At 44.9% G+C, this 24,410-nt stretch overlaps 3 protein-coding genes across 22 annotated transcripts in view; 1 reads left to right on the top strand and 2 right to left on the bottom strand.

Moving 5' to 3' along the window:
• Window positions 1-17,513, bottom strand: part of LOC131286106 (modifier of mdg4-like) — a 51,978-nt gene extending 34,465 nt beyond the window's left edge. For 12 of the 20 annotated variants that reach the window (XM_058314977.1, XM_058314978.1, XM_058314991.1 and 9 more), the window contains exons 1-3: window positions 17,261-17,513; window positions 17,019-17,161; window positions 16,227-16,929 (exon numbers count right to left, since the gene is read on the bottom strand). In XM_058314977.1, coding sequence (XP_058170960.1) covers window positions 16,227-16,929; window positions 17,019-17,161; window positions 17,261-17,474 — 1,060 coding nt within the window. In that variant the 5' untranslated portion in view covers window positions 17,475-17,513. Of the gene's footprint in view, window positions 1-1,530; window positions 1,768-1,971; window positions 2,311-4,601; window positions 5,065-5,932; window positions 6,274-8,604; window positions 9,482-10,276; window positions 10,586-10,714; window positions 11,072-12,939; window positions 13,466-16,226; window positions 16,930-17,018; window positions 17,162-17,260 lie in introns of those variants that run through there. The other 8 variants (XM_058314981.1, XM_058314982.1, XM_058314996.1 and 5 more) reach the window with 8 other exon arrangements.
• Window positions 17,514-18,705: 1,192 nt separating this feature from the next.
• On the top strand, window positions 18,706-19,889 carry LOC131287519 (valacyclovir hydrolase). Its single transcript, XM_058316579.1, has 3 exons — window positions 18,706-19,335; window positions 19,398-19,653; window positions 19,726-19,889. The coding sequence occupies exons 1-3, from the start codon at window positions 18,774-18,776 to the stop codon at window positions 19,823-19,825; spliced, it is 918 nt and encodes a 305-aa protein (XP_058172562.1). The 5' UTR covers window positions 18,706-18,773; the 3' UTR covers window positions 19,826-19,889.
• Window positions 19,890-20,481: 592 nt separating this feature from the next.
• On the bottom strand, window positions 20,482-22,485 carry LOC131284520 (anosmin-1). Its single transcript, XM_058313379.1, has 4 exons — window positions 22,327-22,485; window positions 21,481-22,036; window positions 21,198-21,415; window positions 20,482-21,120 (listed from the first exon to the last, which is right to left on the bottom strand). The coding sequence occupies exons 1-4, from the start codon at window positions 22,483-22,485 to the stop codon at window positions 20,482-20,484; spliced, it is 1,572 nt and encodes a 523-aa protein (XP_058169362.1).
• Window positions 22,486-24,410: the final 1,925 nt, after the last annotated feature.

Raw genomic sequence — 24,410 nt, 5'->3', positions numbered from 1 at the left:
TGCGCGTGCCATCTGGTACACTTCCAGTACGTTCGGCCACCATACACGTTGTTCTTGATGTACCGATGACCGTCGTAGATGAGCATGTTGTTACCACGGCCGTAGCTGTACTGCACCTTACCAGCCTCATGGCCTTGGCATTCTTCATTCTTCACGTCAAATTTCGCCTCTTTCTTCACTGCAACGGGTGGAAAAGGTTTCTTCTGGCTGTCGGTTGCTTCACTCCGATGGTCCCGGTCCATAGCGACACATTGCAGCATATTGTTTTGAAAGCGATTGTTGGCGTTGGTCTTGGATATTCCCGACCTACGATACTGGCGTACTTTTCGCGGGACCGACGAGCTTGCCGTTGGTGCTCCTTCTCGTGCGATTGTTTGAAGCTCTGCCACATCCTTTGCTGTGAGCAGGTACAAGTTAGTGTTTTTGCAAACTGGTAGGAAAATGCATCGCCAAAGGTAGTGAAAGAAAAAGAAAGAAAAAATGTTTACATTAGTGCTCAATCGTTAGTACAACAGTGCTCTTCGCAAGGAACTTTTCAAAAGGGTATAGAGAAAACTTTCGCGATCAGAACGTGTCGGAAAACGCAGTCGTCCCACGCACGTGCTAATGAGTTCGGCATGTATCTTTATTATTTGCATCAAGGAAAGTTTCATGTAGTTAGCAAACATTCTTTCTTCTTCCTATAGTACACCTTTGGGATGGTGACATGATCGTACCAGATCGTCACCATTTAATGAGCGTTGCCAGCGTATCGGTTGTGCCTACCCGTTAGCAAAAGTTTTACTCCCCATCGAAATAATACGATTAATGCGATTTTCGTTTTTCCCGCTTTGCTACGGGTTTGGGACTTTTGGCGGTAACTGGGTCAACCGTGCTTTTGGTTGGCAAATATATCGCGCTACGCTTGGAATCCGTGCTTTCCTTCGGATGGGAATGTACACCGGTGAAAAGTACAACCTCGGGCAGGTTGCTCTCTCCAGTCGGGACCGTTGTGATGCGCGCTCGACATCCTGCGCCACCCTGAAAGCATACGGAGCCCGGGAAACATGGTCAAATCATCGTTTAAATCAAGAACGAAGTATTGTATCGGGTTTTCTAGACTTACCTTTCTCCGGCAGATCCAATAGGTCTTTGAAGCGCTCATGCGATTCTTAACGTATCTGTAACCGTTTACCGAAAGCAGTACACTCCCTCGCTGTCCGACGATGAATGAGATTTTATCTTCCGGGTGTTGCAAAAACAAAAACAGAGAAAAGAGAAGTGTGATTAGTAAAGGCAACACTTGGCTGAGGTTAGAGTCCGCGTGGAATCGGGATCCGCCATTGAGCAACCTCTGAGTGTGGTGAACAAATTACTATAACATCGTGTACTATAACAAATGTTAGTACTATAGCATCGTTTATGGTACATACAAAGTTGAATTTGTTTTATTTACAATCGTGTCGTAATCTAAATCTTATCAGAGCTCCTTTCGCACATTCCCTTTTTCACTATCATTTTTTTCACGTATTACTAGCATTTAAATCCACTTCGTCTGATCGCTCTAGAACGGCTCATGATTGTGCTCCGGAAAGCGCACCATCAGCGCCGGTTCCCCGCTCTTCGTCGTGTAGGTAACCACGCGCGCCTTGCACCGATGCAACGCGGCCCGCGCACACGACCAATACGTCTTGGACATGCACTGCTTGTTCCTGGTGAACGAATAGTCGCCCACCTTCAGCTTACGACTACCGCGAACACCCACGACGTAATGGACCTTCGAATCATCTGAAAAAGAAAGTCACGGAATGGATGTTAGAAAAAAAAACTTTTAAAAACTCTACACAGAGCACGGGGAACAGATGGCGGGCGGTCCTATGGGAAAGCGTTGTTAAACTACACCCACATACACACACACACACAAACTAGTGAAGGGTTTCTGAGATGTTTTATTTCACACAGGCACTGTTGTGCTCATTACAAGAGTACATTATTACTGCTTGGTTCGGTCTAGGATCGATATGGCCGCAACGGTTGCACCGAGCTCGAGCGTATCGTTCATTAACGATTCCTCCAGCCGGGTAAGCTCCGACTCCGTCAGCAGGCACTGTTCCGCTGGTCGATTCTTGAAGTAGTCGCACGTGCAATCATCGTTATGTCCGGTGGTGATCGTGATCGTACCACCACGTAGCTCCTGCAGCATCAGCTCGCCCGGGCAACCGTACTCGATGCACGTCCAGTAGCTTCGGTATGCCCGGCCAATCGTTTTGCGGTACAGTTTGTCACGCACCTTAATCAGTTGCTTCTGTGCGCTGATGGCGATGAAGATGGCTAGAAAGACACGGAACGGGAATGGGGTGTCGTTAGATAGACCATCGTATGAAGTTGCGATTTGTTCCATTGAAGCCTACTGGATCCATGAATCGTGTTTTCAAAATCAAAACGAAAAACACTAATGTGACCGATTGCAAAGTGAAATCAAAATACCGAGGACGAACCTGGTATAGGTATTTTTTTATTTTTTCTTCTTCAGCTCCAACGTGTAACGTCTTTTCAGGTAGCGCTTCTGATTGCGATACAGTCCGTAATGACGGCTTCCATTCCGTAACTTATCCAGTTGCTTCTGTGCTCGCATGCTGACGGAGAGAGCTGAAAAAAGCAGGAAACGAATAACGGTTAGAAGTTGGTTGTTGCTGGCGTTGATGATAAAGTGGCGCAATATGTGGTGAGAGATATGAGATCATATGAATACACAATTGGTGGGGGGAATGCGTTGAAAACAATGGGCGAACCTATTTTATTTTTATTTCATCATAAACTCAAACATACACACCCTCCACAGCCTACTGAGGATAGTTTGTCATTATGTGATACGAAAACCGTTCGGTATGTGATAGTGCCAAACGTGGCCGATGCACATGGTCGTTCTGGCCATTCGATCGATCGTCGCCCTTCACTTGAGCATTAAGCCACGCCAGTTATGTAGTTCTGTTGGTAGTTGTAGTTTTGATGCACGAGCTGTAAGCCGTCCATCTTTTCAATGAACGTCACATCCGGATTGTCTGTTAGAGTTACCATTTTTTTAACTGTTTTATCCTCGCACTGTCCCTTAAGGCGGTTTTCCCTTCATTTGCAACCTGTCCAGTTGCTTCTGCGCTCGCGTCCGCTCGCATACGATAGCGAGAACTGAAAAGGCATAGAACGGAGTAAAACGTTAGAAATGTCCTGGGATGGGGTAGATGTGTGGATGACAAAATTCCAGCATGATAAAAAAAAAACAATTTTAAACACAAAAAATCGGGGGATGCCACCCCGATGTTGACAAACCTATGTCTTTTTTTCTTGCTTTAACAGCTTCAATGTTTTAAGCTTCTTGAGGTTGCGCTTCTCATTGACGGCCATTCCGTAGATAAGCCGTTTCATTGGCAGGTGGTTGTGCCAGGTGTCATTGACACGCAGTGTCATTCCATCGGACACGATCGTCGCCTTGCACTTGAGCCTGGCCGCTTTCGAACAGCGCCAGTACTCGCACGCGCTGGTGCGTATGTTCCGGTGGTAGGTATATTTTCGATACTCGAGCTGCTGCGAGCCGTGCGTCGTTTGGATAAAAATCACATCGGAATTCCCTGCTATAGGGACAATTTCGTGATCCTTACTGCGTAGTGCCCGTCTGGCTAATGCTGCGATGAGAGAAAAACAGGAGTAAATGAGTTTTTTTTAGTATAGTCATACCAAAAATATGCAACTTAAACTTACGAAGAAAGAAAAAAAGATTAATATACGAACAACACGTGCATATTCTAGACACTCTCTTCATTTCGTTTCGTTCGACGATACTTGATTCGAAAATTCACTCTTTAATTTATTTCTAATATTATATCAAGAAACCACGATTCCGAGTGGTGTCGTCCATCTACTTATCACGGCGCACGGTTCGTTTCTTCTGTAAGGTGTACAGCTGGTGGCGGATGTAATTTTCTACCATTCATCGCGTAAGGTTTTGATTTTGCTGCTGGAAAACGTGCACCACGTGTGCTGTAAAAAAACGAAAAACAAGTTCAAATAATCGAAGAAAAGGAAAATGGCGTGTAACTCACTCAGCACCGCGTCCAGTTTCGTTTTGTCAAGCGGAACCAAACTGCTTCCCTCGGCGGCATCGCTACTGTAGAGGCAACTATTGCGCAGCGTTTCAGCCCCGAACGTCAGCTCGGTCAGCCGGGTCGTGTAGAGAGACGGTTTGGTGGTGTAGATGGACAGCAGATCGACGGTGCTGATGTAAACGGTACTGCCCGCGTGGAGCGGCACTTTTTCGATAATTTTCGTGCGGTTGCTCACGTGGGCAGTGGGTGTCATTGGTGTCCTATCGGTGCGTTTACTGTTGTACGAGATCGGTTCCTTCACCTTTGGCCGTAAGGTTTTGTTCTCTGTGTTCGGAAGGATGGGAGAGATAAAACGGGAATCAGTGTAAGGTAACGGCAAATATAAATAAGAGTAAAATTAAACACGAACTACACTTTATGCTTAATTCTAAACACCACTTCCTAAAAAATATTAATATTTCTATCAAGCATTAGACAATTACATTTAGCCGCCTTTTCCGTCGTCGTCGATAGTGTCGGCGCGTTACAACAGGTTTTCCTTTATTATCCTTAAAAACAACTCACTTAGCTTCCGATCCAACCGAAACTTTACTTTTCAATTTGAACGCAAACGGGGACGGCCGGTTATTCGCGGGCCGCGCCTTCGTAATGCGCTGCTTCCGCTTTACAATGTTCGTGTGGGTATGGTATCGGTTGAGTGGCGTAATTTGCCGATCGACGGTGTAAACCCGCGCCCGACACTTTTGGTTCCACCACTGGTTGCAACGCCAGATCTTCTTCGGTGGACCGCCCGGCCGCTGGGCAAGTTTCTCGAACACGAACGGCTGACCGAGGTAGAGCAGCTGCTCCTTGCCACGCATTGTCCGGGTGAACACGGCTATGTGATCCTCTGGCGATGACTGATCCTCTTCCAACGCATCGGACGGGTTGTTGAGACTGCTGTCCCATTTGACGCTACTCGATTGCGGTGGAACTGGTTTTGCTCCTTCAGGTGTGTTATACGTGGGGTAATAGGAGAGAATAGGAGAGAACAACAAATAGTTATTAGTTACTTCCGTTAGGATCATGTACGGTTTACAACATTTACCTAACAAAACACATCTCTATCCCTTACAGTAACCGATTTGATGTCTAGGGTCAATAATTATGTCTAAATAATTTCTTAAATGGCCCTCCTATTCTCTGACCACGGAACACAGTGATGGGTTCCGAGCGATAAGACTGTTTTATTAAATTTCTCTTTTTCTGCATCATCCCTCGGTGTTGGTGCACAAGAATTGCACTCAGTAGTACTGCTCTGGGTGATGGTTATGGGTATGTCGGTTCAACTTCAGTGCGCCATCATTCATTCGCTGTACGAGACGCGCCTGGCATCGATCACGCAGCGGCATGTCCCCCCTGCCGTTCCGGATGCACACCCAGTTGGTGGTGGTCCGAAAGCTTGCCTCCTTCTGATACGCGAACCCAAACAGTTGCATATTGGTGGTGGTACGGTTCTGTTTTCCACTACGATTTGTCGCGATCTTGTAGGGTAGCTGCTCCAACCATTCGCCATTCCGGAGTGTCGCAAATAATTCTAGAAATAAAACAGTAAAACATTTAGAATCAGTTAACAGTGTCACTATAAAAAGCGAAAGTGGGGTCATTAATACCAGGGTGAACACACCCTGGAACACTGGGGACGTGTGTATTTTGTTGTCTTCCCTCAATGTTACATGCCACTTCGGGAATATCTTGGGATCCTATTGCAGCCACAAACCTACACCATAGCACTGATGAAAAGGACCGGACACCGGAGAGTAAATATTGAACACATTTATTGCAACGACCAAAATGCAAACCCACCGTTTGCAGATTTTTTTCTTTTATCAATCCTCGTCCGCAACCGAGACAAAGTGCGTCTGGATGGTGGGCGCATGGTTGTGATGTTTTTTGCTAAACTTTATCCCTCCCGAGGCGTTGGTGATGCAACGGGCCGCGCACCGTCCGGGGTAGCGGAGCGTGTGCGGGGGCTTCGACAACGGGTAAGCGCACACCCAGTTGATCGTGTTCTGGTAGGCCATTTTCCGCCGGTAGGCGTACCCGGCGCAGTGCAAGTTAATGCCACCCTTCCGGTTCGGGCGCGTTGTGTAGTCGATGTTATACGCAAACGTTTCGTACGGCAGCTCAATGTCTTCGCATCGTGATGTCGTCTCTAAGGCCGGGGAAGATGTGATAGAAAACAGAAATTAGATTCGTCTGAAACAGAACAACCCCCCACCCGAAACAATTAGAAGAAGTTAACTTTTTTTTAAATGTAAGGCTTAACCAGTGTAACATGCGTTAAGTAGAGTTCGGAAGTTTCATACTCATTTATTTCGAAAATTTATTTGTTTACGGTCCTTCCCCGTTGAGTTCTCATACTTTTTAAAAGCTCCACTCTCCACCTTTTGTCACCCCCCGCGGATGATTGTGCTCGTGCATTCCGAACCGAATTTTGTTAACTCCCTCCGTCCCGACGCGCGCCTTGCAGTTACCCTGCGTGACGTTGCCCTTGCAGCAGACCCAGTTCATCGTACGATTGTGGCGCTTCTTGTGGACGTACGCGTAGCCGCGAAAGTGTAGATTCTTCGTGCCGCGCCGGTTCACAACGAAGGTGAGCGGCGCAGAGTACCAGAACTTCGGCACCGGTACGTTGTCGCCGAGCGGTGGTGGACGTAACGGTATTGCCGTCACTAAAACACAAAATACCAAAACGCGTTAGGTCAGCTACTGTACTAAAAACACTGAGGAAAAGAAATTTGTCATGCTATGGGGTGAAGGAAAGTTTAAATTCAAACTATAATACTACACACTGAACAACAGACGGGTCAATCAAGCACAACATATTCTCCTCCACTGTAGATTTCCTCTCTGATTTATTGACTGTTTTTCAAGTCGTCTTTAATTCTCCAATTCCCTGCATTTTAGCCCAATGCGGCCCGGTATCTAGAAACTTGTCCAATCAATGGCTTCATCTAGATTTGCTTTGTTTGCAAGAAAAATATTACACTTGGCGTCCTTGCATTTCGCATTACATGAAGTAACATATGCTATCCCTTAGTGGCCATCACGCGCTAGTCCGGAAGAACATAGTGCTGTTCAATTTCCGGAGGACAGACCATTGGCTCTTCGTCTTTATCCTCCTTCGCTTCGTCGCTACACAAACTTCGCCTCTGACGTCCAAGTTCGATCCGTTCCGTCTCTGGATCGTGCGAGTGTCTGCCAATCAATCTGATTTTTTTGGAACTTGTCAGTATCACGCGGGCATAACACTTGTACTTGGTGCAGCTGGAAAAGAAATGAAGAAGTCGGTTAAGTATGGTTGCGCCGACAGTCAAATCAAGAAATGCTGCTGATGGTGGTTTGGACTTGATGAGACGATATTACTCTGTACGTACCGTATGCATCGCCAGTATCTGTCACGGTTTTTCCGGAAAAGAAATCCTCTGAGCACAAGAAGCGGATAGCCACGTTGGCTGCTGATGAACTCTAGAGGAACTGCAAGAGAACAATAATTAAAAAAGAGATAATTCATTAGCGATCATATTGCGAGAATTTGTTGCAGCTTTCGCCAATTGGTGCTTTTCTCTCTGGTGGCCAGGGGTGTGAAATGGTTGTAATGACATGTAAATTCTTTCAAGAAAAAAGGCTTATGCTGGCGGCTGGAGTATAATTTCGTATCGTTTCTTTTTTTTTCCTTTAAAGCGATCCACTCGATAACATTTGCCCATTTTCGTCCAACTTTATCTGCAGCTCCCGCATTCGCCCGGACCGGGCAGCTGCTCGACGTCGCTGCTGGTTAGCCGCGGCCTTAATCCACGAGGTGAGGTTTATCTTGGTCAGATCGTACACGACCTTGGTCGATTGGGCCAACCGGGCGTGATCGATCTGGTGCGTATGGCCCGTCTGCTTCAGCACCGCATTGCCCTGGCAGATGATGCGCCCGGTGCACTTGTGCGACTTGTACCGGACGCACAGCCAGTACGATCGGTTACCTCGTGTTCGCTCGCACCGGTAGATGAAGCTGTCCTTCACCAGTAGCGGTGCCCCGCGCTGGCTACGAATGAAAGCACGCCCACCGATGACGACTTCGGTCTGCGTCTGATGTTCCGTTATGTGTGGTGGTTCACTTTCCTCCACTTTCGGGCGGTTCCCTCGTTTACCTAGTCAGCACCGGAATGAGAAGGTCATAAAAAAATATATTTTGATTAGTGCGAGTCACAACAGCGCATTGTTAACCATTTGGTCATTTTTTTCGGGATTTTGTGAATGCATTTTAATGACGTACATACAAAAACACACGCAACAACAGGCTATATTTTTTTTTGATGAGGCATATCTTTTGCGCACAATAATAAATAGTGATTGTGGTTAGCATTTATTTCAATAGAATATTATTAGTCGACTGCTTTTCTTAGTGAAACTTGGCTCAGAGGTAACCTGCTCGCTCTTGATTAGTCTGCACATGATAAATGACTCCCGGAGCCCACACATTCCCAGCGCACACATGGGATCAGGGGGAGGTGTAGAGGAGATAAATATTGCTTTCGAGAGCTTCCTCTGCGATTGCTTTTTTTTCGGGTTGATTGGACATTCTCTCCAAACATACTAGTCGTCCCGAATTGCACATAACCCGGGGGAGGGACACTTTGCACTTCACTACAATATCACCCCATCGTCGGACCATCCCACTAGGCACTACATTTCCACCACCGGCAGGGTGTAGTCATCTAGCTTGATGCCGTTCGTTAGAAGATGGGCAAGTACAGACGATGAGGAGGCGGGTAGCGATGCGTTAGAAACGGCATGCGTCGTGGTACCGCCATTCCCATCGGTAGTGCACATGGTGCTAGGGGATGTCGTTGTAACGACAGCCAATTCTACCGGCACTTCCACAACTGCTTCTCTACAGTTACGATTTGCTGTGTTCGCCGCTACCAACATAATCATCTCTCGGTTCCTGTTTGTGTCACTTGCTGCATGATAGATCTGTTCTTGCTGATGTTGCTCCTGCTGCTGTTGCTGTTGGCATTCCTGCATCTGCTCGTCGGCGTAGTTCCTACGCATGATCCGATCGATCTTCTCCGTGTGCGGCGGATGATTGTGCTGGGCACCGGTGAGGGCGCTCAGGCGGCCACATTTGATAACGCAACGCGCCCGACACCGTTCCTCCTTCACTTTGCGCGAGTAATTGTGGCAACGCCAGTAGCCAATGTCTCCACGTGTACTGTGGCAGTTGTAAAGGTAGTTGTCCAGCACCAGACACGGCGTTGACCAGGGACTTTTGATAAACTTCAGCTCGGTTGCGTTCATCGGAGGCTTCTTGGTAGTCGACGGTGGAGGCAGTTGGGACGCATCGGCGTACAAATCAGTCCTTTGAACTTCCGTATTGTTGTTTAAAGAAACAGAGCAGAAAGAGGTATAACGATAGATTAGTAAAACTATATCCTCGTGCGGTGTCCAAAGAGTTTCTTTCCATATTTACGAGCCACTCAAGAAATGTGTGGTCTTTTTGAGAATTTCGTGCCGCATCATCGTGCGCACCAAACGTTCTTGTTCGCTTGTATTTCACTTGCAGAATTAACAGAGTTCGGTTGCAACACTTCCACGACTGTCTTATTCCTTATAAATGTTCACGTTTTTTAAATATTAAGATATTGATAAATGTGTTTTAATCTATCTCCCCTAGGTATCATGTTATAATTAGTTTCATCTGCCATCTTGTAGCCAACGAACGAAGGCCAACCATTCTCCCTAAAAGTTAACACGTTCGTGTGCTGGACACACTCTGCTCCTGCTGCGGGAAAACCTGTCTGTTCTTAAACCGTTTTTGGTGGTTAGAACAAGAGCATCATAACTATTGTGCTTATGCGTTCGGACCTGGAGAACAAGATTCCCTTCTCTTCGATACCCATTAAGGTTCTGATAGGCTCTTTCTGCGTTGCTTTTTCGATGTTAGAAAATGGACCCATGAGCGTTTCGAATCACTCCTTCCCGATACAAGAGGACTTGCCACCAGGGGAAAAAGTTTCCGTATCCCTTAATGGGTAGAAAGAAGATCGTCAAACAGGAAGCTTTTTCCCACACGTTGGTGTTTTCGCAGTTCTCTTCTACAAGGGACCTTTATTAAAATCCAGTACACTGCGAGTATGTTCCGAACACTCCTGAGTCGTCTTTCGAACGGGTTTTCCCACTAGACTAATCCCCATTTCACCCGGACTTCTTTACTACATTACAGCTAAATCTTGTTTATACACTCTTGTTGAGTATACTTTTCATTTCAGAACCTGAATTGTGAATTGTTTTTTTTTCAACGATTTTCTTCCCCGGCTTTCGCGGATAGATCAGCCCTCAGCCTTTTCCAGCAGTACTCACGGGGCGGGCGGACGAACTGCTTCACAATTTGTTAATGTTCAATAACACAACGGTACCTGCTTGCACAGCGTCTCCGATACGTTTTTTATCGCTCTCATGGTTGTGCTCCACTGAAAATGAGACAAGAAGAAACATAATCAACGCGTGGGTACAAACGGCCCGGAGCGGATAAACGGTGGGATTGATTGCACAACTCTCGATCGGACACATGAGCCCCTCGAGGGATGTTCCGGAGTTACCTTTACCGTTGGATTTGTGGATGGTATTGCCGACCGTTTTCAGCCGACCGCGACACTTGGTTCCACGGTTATGCACGCACTCCCAGTAGAGGATGTCCCCTTCTCGGCCCTGTCGGCGTAGGTTCGATCGGTAGAGATACTCTTCGTGTATCAGCTGTACCCCACCCTTGCGGCTGGTGAGGAACTTGTGTTTCCTCTCGTCTGGGGTATCGCTGAGCAAGATGTTTTCCAGAAGCGACGAATGCCGCTTCGTTGGAACGGTAATATGAACTTCTTCGAGGATCTCCACCGTTTGCCTCTTGGGAACGGCAATGTGGATCTTCAGTGGTTCCGCTTTTTTCGCTGCAGCGACTAACACTGGGTGAAAATGATGCGAAGTGTTGAAAAGAATCATGAAATAGGCGTAGAAGGGTAGGATAAACCAAATTTTAAGCAACTTTACTGTATAAATTAAATTTCTTTCATTAAACTGTCATGGATGATTCGTAAGCATTGTGAATGTATTATATTTTTCTATCTTTTAGATTCTATCTCCGTTCTGTTTGTTCTATGTTACAATCTGGACTATATTTACAATGTTTTTCGACGACTAGTTATTTATTGTACTTTACTACACACATACAAAAGAATAACGAGTTTAATACGAACTCATTACTATAAAACAATACTTATTATGTGTGTTCTTATCTTCGGAACAATCGGTAACAGATAGTATGAACACATAGTTTTTCAATGGCGCAATCGTCTTTAGTACTTTACTCTTAATCTTGTTCTACATGATCATCGTCGTCCTCCTCCTCGACTTCTACCTCGACGTGATCCTCCTGTTCATGCATCATTTCCCTGGTCAAACGGTTAATACCACCGTTATCCCGCAGCACAACCTTGTACTCGGCGCCGGCATCTATCACTTCCACCTGGTTACTTGCATCGATCGGATCGCGCGTGTAAATATTCAGATACTCCTCGAGATCCTCTGGGTAGTCGAACAGGGACTTGGTACAGATTTTGCTCAGATGATTCTCGTGGTGGTGTTCCCGGCGTATGCTGACCAGCTGGTTGAGTTTGGTGACGCACGTCGCATTGCAGCGATATTTCAGCAGATCAGAGCAGCGCCACGTGGTGCGTCCATTTTGCTGCACGATCTTACGATTGTAGATGTACCCACCGTACACCAGCTGAGCGCATTTCTTCTGCGATCGTATGAACTTCACCACACCGGAATCGTGCGCTTCCGATGGTTCGACCGTTTCCGAAGAGACAAGGGACGTCGTAGAGTGCGAACCGAAAGCCGAGAACGATGATTGCGCCTTTTTACCCATCGACGACGTTTGGTTTCTTGCGCGCGGGAGGACTCTTCTCCGCCGACTGGCTGATCCTTTTGCGACAAAGTCAACGGCATTGTCATTATTGTTGGGCTGAGCAATTGCTCGATCCGAGGACGACCGTCCTAAAATGAACACGCATCAAGCGAAAAAAAAGGAAAAATGGAATGGCATGCTGTATTGCTTGTCGCCTGTGAAAGCGGTGTGTATACGGAAACCCATGTGTTTTTTAGAAGAAAACTAAAATCCCGTTCAAACAAGATGATTCAACTAAGAGAAAAGGCTTTATTTCGGATTTTTCAACTTTCGTGAAAAGTTTACACACTTACGATAAGTTAATCAGTTGATTGTTTTATGTATTTTTATTCAGGAATATAACTAATTCAACATTTGAAAATAAAATACGAATAGATGAAACGAGAAGGCACCTCAATAAACTGCACTTTAGATTGACCGCTACGGTTGTACTATTAATTCATTAGTCCGTATTGTTTAGATTGACCACTACGGTTCTACGCCAAATTCAAAAGGTAGAAATTACACCAAATGTAAAGAGTACCAATGGTATACTCGCAAAATTAATCTACTTGTCTTGTTTTGGTACAACGTTTTACAATTGATTCTTGAGATTCTTGGATTAGAATTCATTACGCAACTGAAGTACTATCGATTCTAGAAACATTCATTTTAATACCAATATTGTACGGTCCATACCGAGTTAATAAGAGATTATGAACTGGTTTTATCAAATCTTTTAAAGTTAATTCATTTGTTTTCTTTGAAAGCAATCGCCTTAAGGAATGATTTAAATAAAGGATCGCACCAGTGCGTGTTGGGAATGGTTTGGTAATAAGTGAAAGACCGAAGCTATCTCTACTCCCTAACTTCGATATATGGACCACATTAACATGGATATGTACGTAATTTAGCGAATATTATAATTTCCCTCGTACCGGTTTCAGCTTATTGCAATGTATCTTACTGAAACACAGGATGCACAGGTAAGGCTTATCGGGACAATCGTGACAAAATGTGGTTACCCATTTGGTTTTAGTCTTCGGCTGTCTCTCCGACTGGAGCATGCTCTGATTGAAGCAAGAAATGCATCTACCTCGCATTGCTGGTGATCCATAGTTTTTCCGCAGCTCGTGATACTTTGGTATCGAACCGGTCTGCTCAGGTACCTGCGCTTTCTTTTCCTCAACTTTTTTCGAATCGATCGGACCGTTAGATATTTCCGATTTGCACCAACTCGCCACCCGGCCAGCAGGACTGCTATCGCTAGGAATTCGCTCCGTTGGAGACGACGGGTTTGCCGACAGCTCTTTCCTGACCCGAATAGTGCCTTGTTTCCCCGCATTTCCAACTTCTATGGTTACCGATGGCAAAGCATCAGCAGTTTTGGAAAATTGCATCGATAGCGAATCTATAAATGGACATGCAGATGCAACGAAAAAAAAAAAAAAACAAAACTTGGCATGAGTTTGACGCGTTCAAAGAGCGACATAACCAAGGCAATATGTGGAAGAAATACAATGTGTGAGGGAATTTGCGAAATGAAAAGCTAAGACCAAAATTGCTATGCAATGCATTCATCGCCAGTGTATTTCCTCTTAAAAATATACGTTTCCAGAAGAAAATGCACAAGATCTCAACGTCATTCACGTTCAGTTCTAGCTCTCTCCGGTACTTAGTTATGCGAGGTCAGCTGGATTCGACAACACATCAACCACTAAAATTAAACAAAAATTATCACACTTCGCATCACATTCAGTGTGCGAAATTTTAAATAATCACAATAGATCGGATCTGGAAAGTCCTATATTCATTTGAAAGATACTCTGATACGACAGTTGATCTTGTTCATATATCCGTATCTCTCGTCAACTAATTGAAGAAAAACTAAGAAATCCACATTTTTTAACATTTTGCCAATACCGAATTTAAAAATTTTTCTTCATCTTTGAACCTTCCACACGACATATTGAAAATAGTTGTGGAAAGAACGGCAAACATTTAAATCACATAGCTATGCATACTACGTGACTTTAAAACTACTAATTTAATGAGACCAAACCTAACCTAACTCAAAATATCTTGAGGTACGAAAGCTTCCAATGGCGAATAATTATATTTGATAGAATAGCTCCAATATCGCTTATTACGAACCAATTGTACACCGCTTGGGCGTGGGCTACAAAAAAAAAACAAAAAAAAACCCGGCAACAGCCAATTCAGTGTTCAACAATCCAATACCGTTTTTGGAACAAAATAACATGGATCATAAAACGCAGAAACTTTTGAGCACTGCTCAATCGCAGTTTGTTTCCATAATCAATAAATTTTCGTTAAATTTAAATATTCGCCGAAATAGTTCAAATTCCTTCCTTACTCTATGGTCCTTTCGAGCTTATACTGTTTATTCAATACTTACGTGTTCATATCATGAATTATTCCAGCATTTTGAGCAAACATCTGTAATTAAATGTTGGCATCAAATGATCTTGTTGCTTGAGGAGAAGTGAAATTCTTTTAAATTTTTAAATAATTCAAGTCAAATTTAGTAAATGTGATCGTTGTTTATGAAATGATAAACCAAAGCTGAAGCTGAAAGATCATCTGATGCAAACATTTAACAATAGATACGCGGCTGAGGACGAGGCGAAACTACACGGAGCGAACGATTTTTCTCAGGTATCCACCTTAAGTTTTACCAACTACTTAAATACTAATAGTAATAGTAGATAAAGATTATACCCACCTGCTACCTTTGTTACCTACGAAAACCCTGGACCAGATTTTCGAAATTCTCTGCTATATGTTCTTCCAATTCCTTCTCGTGGGAAACCGTTGACTGGAACTTTGCAGCGTCTTGTTATACTTACCTACCAACAGTATTCACAGTTTATCATGCCACTTAAGGCATCGCACTTTAATTTCACTTTGGTGACAACCGTAATAATGCGTTTCTCGTACCGATTTCCAACTTTCGTTTCTTACTAAACCGTTTAGCTACATAGTAAAGGCAAAACAAATCAATTGAGTGGACATTAGAAAACCAAATGAACATTTTGATTGAAATTATTACACGAGTTCTTACGCCCACATTTAAATCGTTTTTAATCTTTTAATCGTAATCAAATGACCCTTCAACAAGAAAAAGCTATATTTTTTACCGCGAAGGAAGTCTTCTAGCGTGCCTACCGAATACCGAACCGATCTGTTATATCAAATAACGAATTTACTTTAGGGCGAACTGATATGCGCATTACCGACTTCCGCGTTTTGACAGGCATATAGTGTGTATTTATTTGATATTATTTAAAATATAGTGTAGCATAAATCCATTCAGTGGTTTAATGAACCATTGCAAATCATGAAGAATGCAGCAAGTCTGGGTAGATGAAAAGTTGTCAACGTACCTTCTCTGCTTGCAATCCTTCAGAATTGCTCCAAGAAAAAAGTATTGCCAGTGTCTATTCTCATTGCATAAACAATTCTTCGTTTCGTTTTTATCAATGCAATCCTCTTATACCGAATACATTTACATTAACGATTGATCTTTACTGGGGAGTCGTCAACAAAAACAAAATAATATTGAGACATACCTTTTACATGTTGTTACCTCTTTTCAATTCTTTGCATCTCCTGCACTGACCGTTGCACTGATAGAACAAAGCACTTTTTGATAACACATTCCCGGGAACCGCACCACAATTGTCCATCCAAGTTCTTCTTCACCACACATCATCAACTTCGATGATTTCACACACTCGCGATCATTTTAGAATAAAACACACTTAACAAAACAAGGGTGAAGTTCTACCCAAAAAGAAAATTTTCGTATTTCATACACTGCGTGTTTCTATACTCTTCCACGAAAGTAATGTTCGCTTTGAAAACACGTCATTTGTACGCCGAAGATACCTTGAAAACTGTTAGTAATAGTAAATCAAAATAAAATAGCGACTCCCCTGGAATTTCCTTGGCATTAATCATTCATTTTCAAACTACTGTTATAAGTAGCATAACTGATAAAAGATATGTTGTACCAAAAGAGCGCAAGGAAAGCAAAGATCAATCTCCCGAAAGGTCTTACGAACTTATTATAGACCTAAGCAATGAGAATCGTATGCCGACGCCACTGATTTCTTGCCCACCAATACCAGTATGATGAAGACACCTACCTTGTGCCGATTGTTCCGTGCCAGTGCCACCGTCCGATGTGTACGAGTCTCCGAATCCAGATGCGCCAGCCTTCGCGTCCTCTCCTTCGGTGAAGTAAGACTCCTCGAACTTGCCCATCTCAGCGTATTCGTCCTCAACGTAGTTTCCATCGTCATCTGCCTGTTCCTGTTCGACCGACTGTTCGTGTTCCGTTAGAGTGTGTTCCTGTTCCGCTTCCGTTTCGACCGTTTCGATCTCTCCCGTTTCGTCCGCGTATTCCGGTTCAGCCTTGGCATTGATCGATTCGATAGGTATTTCTACGTAGTCCGGTTCCAGTACTTGCTTCACGATTTGCACCGTCTGCACCTGCGGGGTGGCTTCCGGTGCTTCCAATGCCTCGACAGAGGCGACGGACAATTTCGTGCGCTTGCTCGGTTGGATCGGTATTACGGTACGCTGTTGCAGGGTGCGCTTTTGCGTGGTCGTGTGTTGCGTCTGCTGCTGAACTTGCTGCGCGGTGACATGGTGGGAGGATCCGGCTTGAATTTGTACTTTGTCATCACCACTCTCTTCCGATTCGAGTTTGTAGGAGTGTACTCGGGTACGTTGTACTTTCGTCCGCGGAGATCCACCGGTGGCGGTAGCGATAGGGACGCTGATTGTCGCCGGTGGTGCAGCTATTACTTCTTTGGCAGGAGACTGTTGAGCTGGAGCACTGTCTCCCTGTGTGTAGGATAAAACGTAAAAACGAACATTGTATAAGCAAACAGCGTCCCGACCGATCAAACAGTTTCATCATCATCTTCACTCACCGTCTCCGTCAGTCCTTTTATTTGCAGAGCCTCGGCTGTGCTGATAAAGGCGGGTAAGGCGTCTTGCTTCACATTTACCTCCCCACAGTACATAAACTGTATGAGATCTTTCAACGCTGAATGGCTGACATCTTTAAGGAAAACTGTACAGAACACATAAGATAGAATTAGAGTTTGGGCTCATACATTGAATGTGTTTTGAAACAAAAAAAAAGAAGATAAAAAGCTTCATTGATACTTACTGAATGCGTGCTGTGTTGCGGGCACTTGCGTTAGCATTTTCCGGAAATATGGCGAACATACTGATAAAATTAGCCGATGTGCTTTCACTAACTGACCCTCGGCAGCAAGCGTCACGTCCACGAGATCGCCCCGTAGCAGCGATTCATGAAATCCCGCTGACAAGTTTGTGTTAAAATTATTCCAACACAGAGAGAACTGCTCGTCGTCCGCCATCTTGGACGACGCTATCTTCCCGCTCGCAAGCAATTAACGGTAGCTGTTGAAAAGAACCCAAGAAAACGCTTGTAAATTGGCTTGAATCCACCGACAAACCAAGGCGTGGTTTGAATTCTACACTAAATTAGTTTTCCCATTGACCGGCTTGGAAGAGTAGCTTATATTTTCCAAAGGAACGAATAGTTCAACGCGAGTGATGACGTAAGCGTCCCCTGACACGGCGTCATTTCATGTTATAATTGGAAAGATGCAATATTCTAAAAAATCTAGCGATAAATAAATTCCAATTCCTATTTGTCGTATTTAGCATCATAACAATCGATCAATAGCGGCAAAAGAACTCGAAATTTGTTAACTCGCATTCCTCGAAAAATTCCCTTTCGAACATCTGCCAGAAATCGAGCACACCTACATTAGGCCGCCATTTTCTCGACATCGATTTTTCGACCGACTCGACACGAGTGGTGAGAAAGAAATATGGCGGCTAACCTGCTTCGCGGAGCGCTAGCGTTCCACAAAGGGGCGTCCCTGCTAAGACGACCGAAAAACACATTTTCCACTTAATTTTCCCCCTTTTTGATGTCCCTTTGCAACAAACTTACCTTTAAGTCACGTTTTACACCTAATTCAGTGTATTTCACACCAAGTCTGCACAATAAAATAACTTGCACATACGAACGACACGCGACGACACGTCCGTTCGCGAGGACCACTTCTTCTCGAATGATTCGAATCGCCGCGCGAACCGAACGTTGGGGCGAATTGGTTTGGTGAAAAAGCGAATTCGCTCCCGAAAGTCGTCGGGCGAAACGCGCTCTTTCTCGCACACTGACCTCTTCGAGGTCTGTTCGAGTATTTGTCTCTAAGTGGGGCTAGACCGCCCAGTTGATAGAAATTTAATTTTTTGCTGCTGTCATGTAGTTACAGCAAGAATTCCGGCAATTTACATGGTGGTAAAACCCAAGAGGCGGTAAAACGAACCGAGTTCCGACCGTTGGCAAATTCAAGTTTTCGCCCGCGTCGGGCGAGATGTGGTGTTGGTGTTGGTGATCACAGAATCCGCGACGTGTGTTGGTAGTTGTTGTGCCGTTAACCGAGGTGCTTCATGCAAAGCTGGTTAGGCGTCGGTCAAGATTCTTAACGAATTACGATTATTATTCTCCTTTTGTTAACATCAAAATAAACAATGCAAAAAGTCACATTGAAAGAATTTCACTCGCGGCTAATCAATCTCGAAGTGCCTTCCGGCCGTTTTACTGGGAATAATTATTCAGAACCGGACGAAACATCGTAGAGATGCGTCTATTTGCGAGCATCGCCCGCAGCAGGCATCTGGAAGTACTCATCAGAACAACACTTCCGTTGTCACCGTCGCGTCGTCATTTACCGTTGGTTGGTAGTTTAGCGCGTTCGATGTGCAACACGGCTCCGGTGGCGAAGGAACGCCAGCTCCAAATCGGTTCCAATGTCGTACACTTCGTCGAAGCAGGGGCGGGCGAGCGCGGTGTCATACTGCTACCCGGAGCACTCGGCACGGCATGGACGGATTTCAAGCCGCAAATCGAGCGACTTCCCGAGCTTCTCCCGCAGCACCGGGTGATTGCCTGGGACCCCCCGGGCTATGGGAAATCGCGGCCACCGGATAAAGCATTTTCCGTCGACTTTTACGAGCGTGACGCCGCCGCAGCTGGGACGCTTATGCAGCAGCTGGGATTCGAACGCTACGGTGTGCTGGGCTGGAGTGACGGTGGCATTACCGGGCTTATATTGGCCGCCACCCAGCCGAAGCGAGTGGACAAATTGGTTATTTGGGGATCGAATTCCTACATATCGGATACAGAGGCTAAGATATACGAAGGTATGTAGTCACATGGAAATACCGCGCTCTTTGCTCACTGATGCTTCACCTGCTTTCTTTAGACATCCGAGATGTACAGAAATGGTCGGCGAGAATGCGCGAACCGATGGAACGGGTCTATGGCGTTGAGGGCTTTCCAAAGCTGTGGTCAGCGTGGGTGGACGGATTGCTACGTATCTATCACGAACGCAAAGGCGATATCTGCAGTGAGAAACTGAAACATATCTCTGCCCCTACGTTGATCGTACATGGCGCTAAAGATCCGATGATCGTTCCCGAGCACGTGCCTTATTTATTGAATAACATAAAAAACTCAGAGTAAGTTTTAAATTACGTTATATTGGGGGTGTCACCAGATGAATACCGTACCTTGTTTTCTTTTCTTTGAAGCTTACACGTTTTCCCGGATGGCAAACATAACATTCACCTTCGTTATGCCGACGAGTTCAATGACATTGCAGCTAAATTTCTTTTAGACCAACGTACATGAAAAACTGCATCGAGCCTACTATAAAATGCCATCAGAGGTTAATCCTATACTGTTGCCTACTTTTACGTCCCGTTTTTATTTGAAGCTGTAGTGTAATACGTTAGTTAGCGGTAGCTCATTCACATCTAATCTGTCGAACCATGTATTGTCCGCTTAAAAAGCTAAATAAATGCAAGATATTTTATAAAAAGCAGCAAATTGTACTCGCATTACATCCAACGATGAGAAACACAAATAAAAGGGGTATGAACGCGACCTTGCTCGAGACCGGTCGGCGATGGCGTCATCATGCTGTGTATCTTGTACGAATTACGAATGGAAGGGTCGATGACATCACATCGAACATAAAAATAAAGAAAACAGTTATAATGGCGATCATAGCATTCTAGCATGCCTATGTATAATCACAAATATTTTATTTTACTTTCTTCAACTAGACATCTCTCTGCATATTAAAAAAAATTGGTTACACGCTAACGATGGCAGCACAATTGATCTATGGTAATTCAGATGGCAATAGGAAAACAGGAGACACTACTATGGAACAGCGGGAGCAATCAAACAGATATCGACGATAACTCTGAAAACGTTCTACATCTGCATTGCACAGTGACGAAGTTATCGTTCCGTGTTTTAACTGTCAACCGAATTTTATTTCACACGTTGCACTCCGGGGGCAAATTTGCCGGCAGAACATTGGCCAGCTCGTCACTCGGTATCTGCTCGCACTTTGGTGTGCCAAACGTTCGAACAATGTCGTACCCGGGACCACGTCGGTGGCCACCTATCCGCACACCGACCGTATATCGTGTGTCAAACTCGAGCTTGTTGAACTCGTACGTATTGCGCCGCAGGACAACATCGTGCCAGGAGTGGGTTCCGTTCCCTCGTGAAGCCGTCATCAAACAGTCACGGTTTCCACGACACATGTGTACACGGTAGCGCCCGAAGCCCTTCTCGGACCAGCTGAGCCGTACCGTCAGACCAGTTTTGCGCAGGACAAACTGATGCCGGATCGTTCCGGTGGGTATACCGGCTGATCCGACACGGCCTGCCAGCTGCTGTGACCCTTCCCTCAGGCCAGGATGTGCCTTGGGTCGACGGTAGGCTGCGTCACCCATGAGCAGGTTGTCAAGATTAACGACGCCATCATGGCCAGGCGGACTGGAGGTGTTCACCAGCAATTGGTTGGCTGCCGACTTGAGACGTGCCTTGCCGTACACGCTGATGGCTTGGATCTGAAGATAGTAGTAGCGATTGGGCAGCAGTCCCTGGATGTCGTAGTGTCGGATAGGCTGTTGTGGAAAAGCGGAACAATCGAGTCGGTGATCGAAGGAGATCTTCGGCCGGGTTCCAGCACCTCAACACTTACCGCCGTAATGGTTGCCATCTCCTTGAACAGCGAAGAGTTGTCCGTCTTCGAGCGGTTGCCGGTATAGTTGAGGTAAAGGCTCCAGCTGAGCTTGTACTTCTCCACCGGAAGATCCGATTTCGAGAGATTCCACGAAACGCGACAGTTGTATGTTCGGTTCTCGTTCAGCACCAGCGGACCAACGGTGAGACTTTTCGGTGGCTGCGGTGGATTCGGTCCTGCAACGTAGAAAACCCCGCGATAAAGTGAATGTTTTCCATTTTCTCATCTACCCGGTGCTTACTTTTACTGAGCTGGAACGGTTGCGAGTGTACCGAGTAGCCACGGGTTCCCATTTCATTGACAGCGGCCACGCGTACCTGATACCATCGGCCGGGCTTCAGTTTCAGCTCGCCGATGTACCGCTTCAGCGTGCCCAGATTGTCCTGGATGAAGCTGCCCGGCATATGCAGCTGCCAGTCGTTCTCCATCCGGTGCTCGGCGTACGTCTTGCCGATGTGGAAGCGTGACTCGACGACGTAATACGTCGGGCTCGGTTCCTCCTCCAGCTTCATGTCCCACTGAATCCGTGCGGTTCGGTAATTGCGCCCCTTCTCGAGCAGCGACACGTGGAACGGCACCGGTGGCAGCCCCTTGATTTTATCCAGCCCTTGGGGCGTCTGGCAGCTTTGGCCGCACGAGTGCTCGCAGCACCGTTCCACGCCCGGACACTTGTAGTCCAGACCGTCGCACGTGTTGAGGCATATGGTGTCCAGCTTGCTCGGTGGTTTCGGTGGACAGTCGCCATATTTTTTGTACGCCGAATTTTCCAGATAGTTCTTCACGCATTTGTTGTTACACTGAAAATTGGGGAAAATTATGTAAAACTTTTAATTTTACGAATTGGTGGTAATGTTTTTTGCATCGTTTTCTGTTTTCCGTTTCGTTCAAACTAATTAAATTCAAACTAAATTAAATAAAATGTGTTATGACTTTCAAATAGTAGAATTATGCAACTTAATTTCCCAGCAGCTTAATAATTTGCTAATAGTGCCTTACTAAGCCAATTCATTTCTTTCTGTAAGAATATTGATTAATCCACTTCCTCCTCGTGCACTGACACGTGTAACTTAAAGTATCGCATGCTTACCTGTTTATCGTACGTACAGTTTGATCGACATCGTGCAATCAGCAGATAGTCGGTGCCGTTCATAGTTGCCAGACTGCCGGCGAGAACGGCAATCGGAATGTAGAAGAAAAAGTGCTGAACTATTACTAGCCGCAAGAGATGTGTTTTGCTTTGGAACATCTGAAAGATAAACAGTGAAACAATCAACATTAAACCATTCGTGGAATGTAATGAATCAGCCCTTACACTATCTTAACGTTTACAAAGACTGAGGCTGGTTTTTCGAAGAGAGTTGGTATTTAAAACTTTTCAACTGTGTCTGATCCTCTTGCATCCTCGTAGCTAATAAATCAATTCACGTAAGAACCACACGAGAGGCTTAAATTAGAATCATTCGGATGTCATCCTTCACCGAAATAGAAATCAGTCAGGACGGCAATGAAACAAACCCATGTGCTATCGAATTTTTGTTAACGAGGCATTTGCTGAAGAATTCCTACGTGCACGTGCAGCATAAATAAAAATTGCATCATTAACTACCAAGCATGCTACCGGCAGCATGGCGTGGTGCAACGGGCAGGGGAGTAGGAATATGAATTGTAAAATTCAAGATCGAGTTCAAATAAAAAAAGAAATAAACCGTATCAGCTTTACAGTCATAAAACGATACCCATCAAACACTCGGACTCGAACTAAACGCGTGAAAAAGGTTAAATTTAATAGTCCCCTGTTCCGTTCCTCGCATGGCCGCACACATGGTAGCAAAGCAGAAAAGGAAACGGGCACAAGGGTCGGTTGGAAACAGGAATCCTAGGAACTTGCCTCTGAAGGGCTCGACCTCGAGCCTTGCGTTGCCACACCGAATGCTTCCCCCCGAGCACCCTTTAGTGTGGCAAAAACCCGATCGTTTTACTGGTCGAATTTCGCTCACTGGCACAGTTTAAGGGATACCCCCTTTTTTATCTACTCTTACGAAATACTTTAAACGAAAACATTAAACCTACATGCAATTCGAACGATCAGGTATGCAGCATGAAATGTTTACTTCCAGTTGTACGGTAAACAAGCATCGTAAGCAGTTGCAATGCATTTTTTATCTCTTAACGCGTGTGGCTATCGGTGGTATGACTTTATCGTCAAAATTGTGTAACAACCTACATGATTAACTGTAACTATGTTCATCGATGAATTGCTAAAGAGAGCAATAAAATGGGAATCATATAGAGCAAATGAGCACAATTTTGCAAAAAATTTAAAAATAATTTCCTTATCTTCAACAAAGCTAAAAAAAGTTCAGTTAAAGGCAAAAGGCTCGTCATTACAATTGCATTAATGCATTAACTTGATGCGAATAAAGATGTTGAAACCTTAAAGAGAAAGATCCTTAAACATGAAAACAAAAAACCTACATGATCCTTCATTGAACTCTGCCTGTGTGTGTATGTGTGTGTGATTCGTATAACCCAACGATCCAGCCAACAAAGAAGCAAGAAAATGGGAAACCGTAAGGTCAAACGAAAAGAAAGTCATCACTTACCTTGACCTACTATGAAGTGCGCTTCGCGTTCTTCCAACTGCACTGCATGTAATTTTATTGGCTAAGTGTACGTGTGTATGTACGTGCGTGTATGAGTTTATGTGGCCGTAGGTATTATTTGTGGCCCACAGATGCAGTTGCGAGTGCACGCGGTTTGTTGTTGCGAAAGAAATGCTCTTCCCTGTACTCTTTCAAATTCACGATCAATTCACTTGTCTAGCACCGGTGTAGTATGGACTTGTTTTTAGAAATAATCACTCGTTATATTTTTGATGCGTTTTTCGTTTTAACGTCAGATAGGTTGTTTTGCATCGTTCATTTGCTATTTTCTGTATATTTGCACAATTTTTCCGAGTATAACTTTGAACAATGTTTTGATGGTCGGTTTATAATGGAGAAGTTTTCATACGTTTTTCAAAACATTTTGTCAATCTCACAGTTGCAAGCCGGTCACACAGAAACCGACAGGGAAGCACTCAGGGCACTTTCTCGCCACAGGATTGCGTAAACCTCCTGGATGAAGAGATGGTAACGGACGGTGCAACTGCAACGGAATGCCTGCAGCAAT

This window comes from Anopheles ziemanni, chromosome 3, assembly GCF_943734765.1.
Source record: "Anopheles ziemanni chromosome 3, idAnoZiCoDA_A2_x.2, whole genome shotgun sequence".
Classification (NCBI taxonomy): Eukaryota; Metazoa; Arthropoda; class Insecta; order Diptera; family Culicidae; genus Anopheles; species Anopheles ziemanni.
This window is presented reverse-complemented; position numbering and strand designations above follow the sequence as displayed.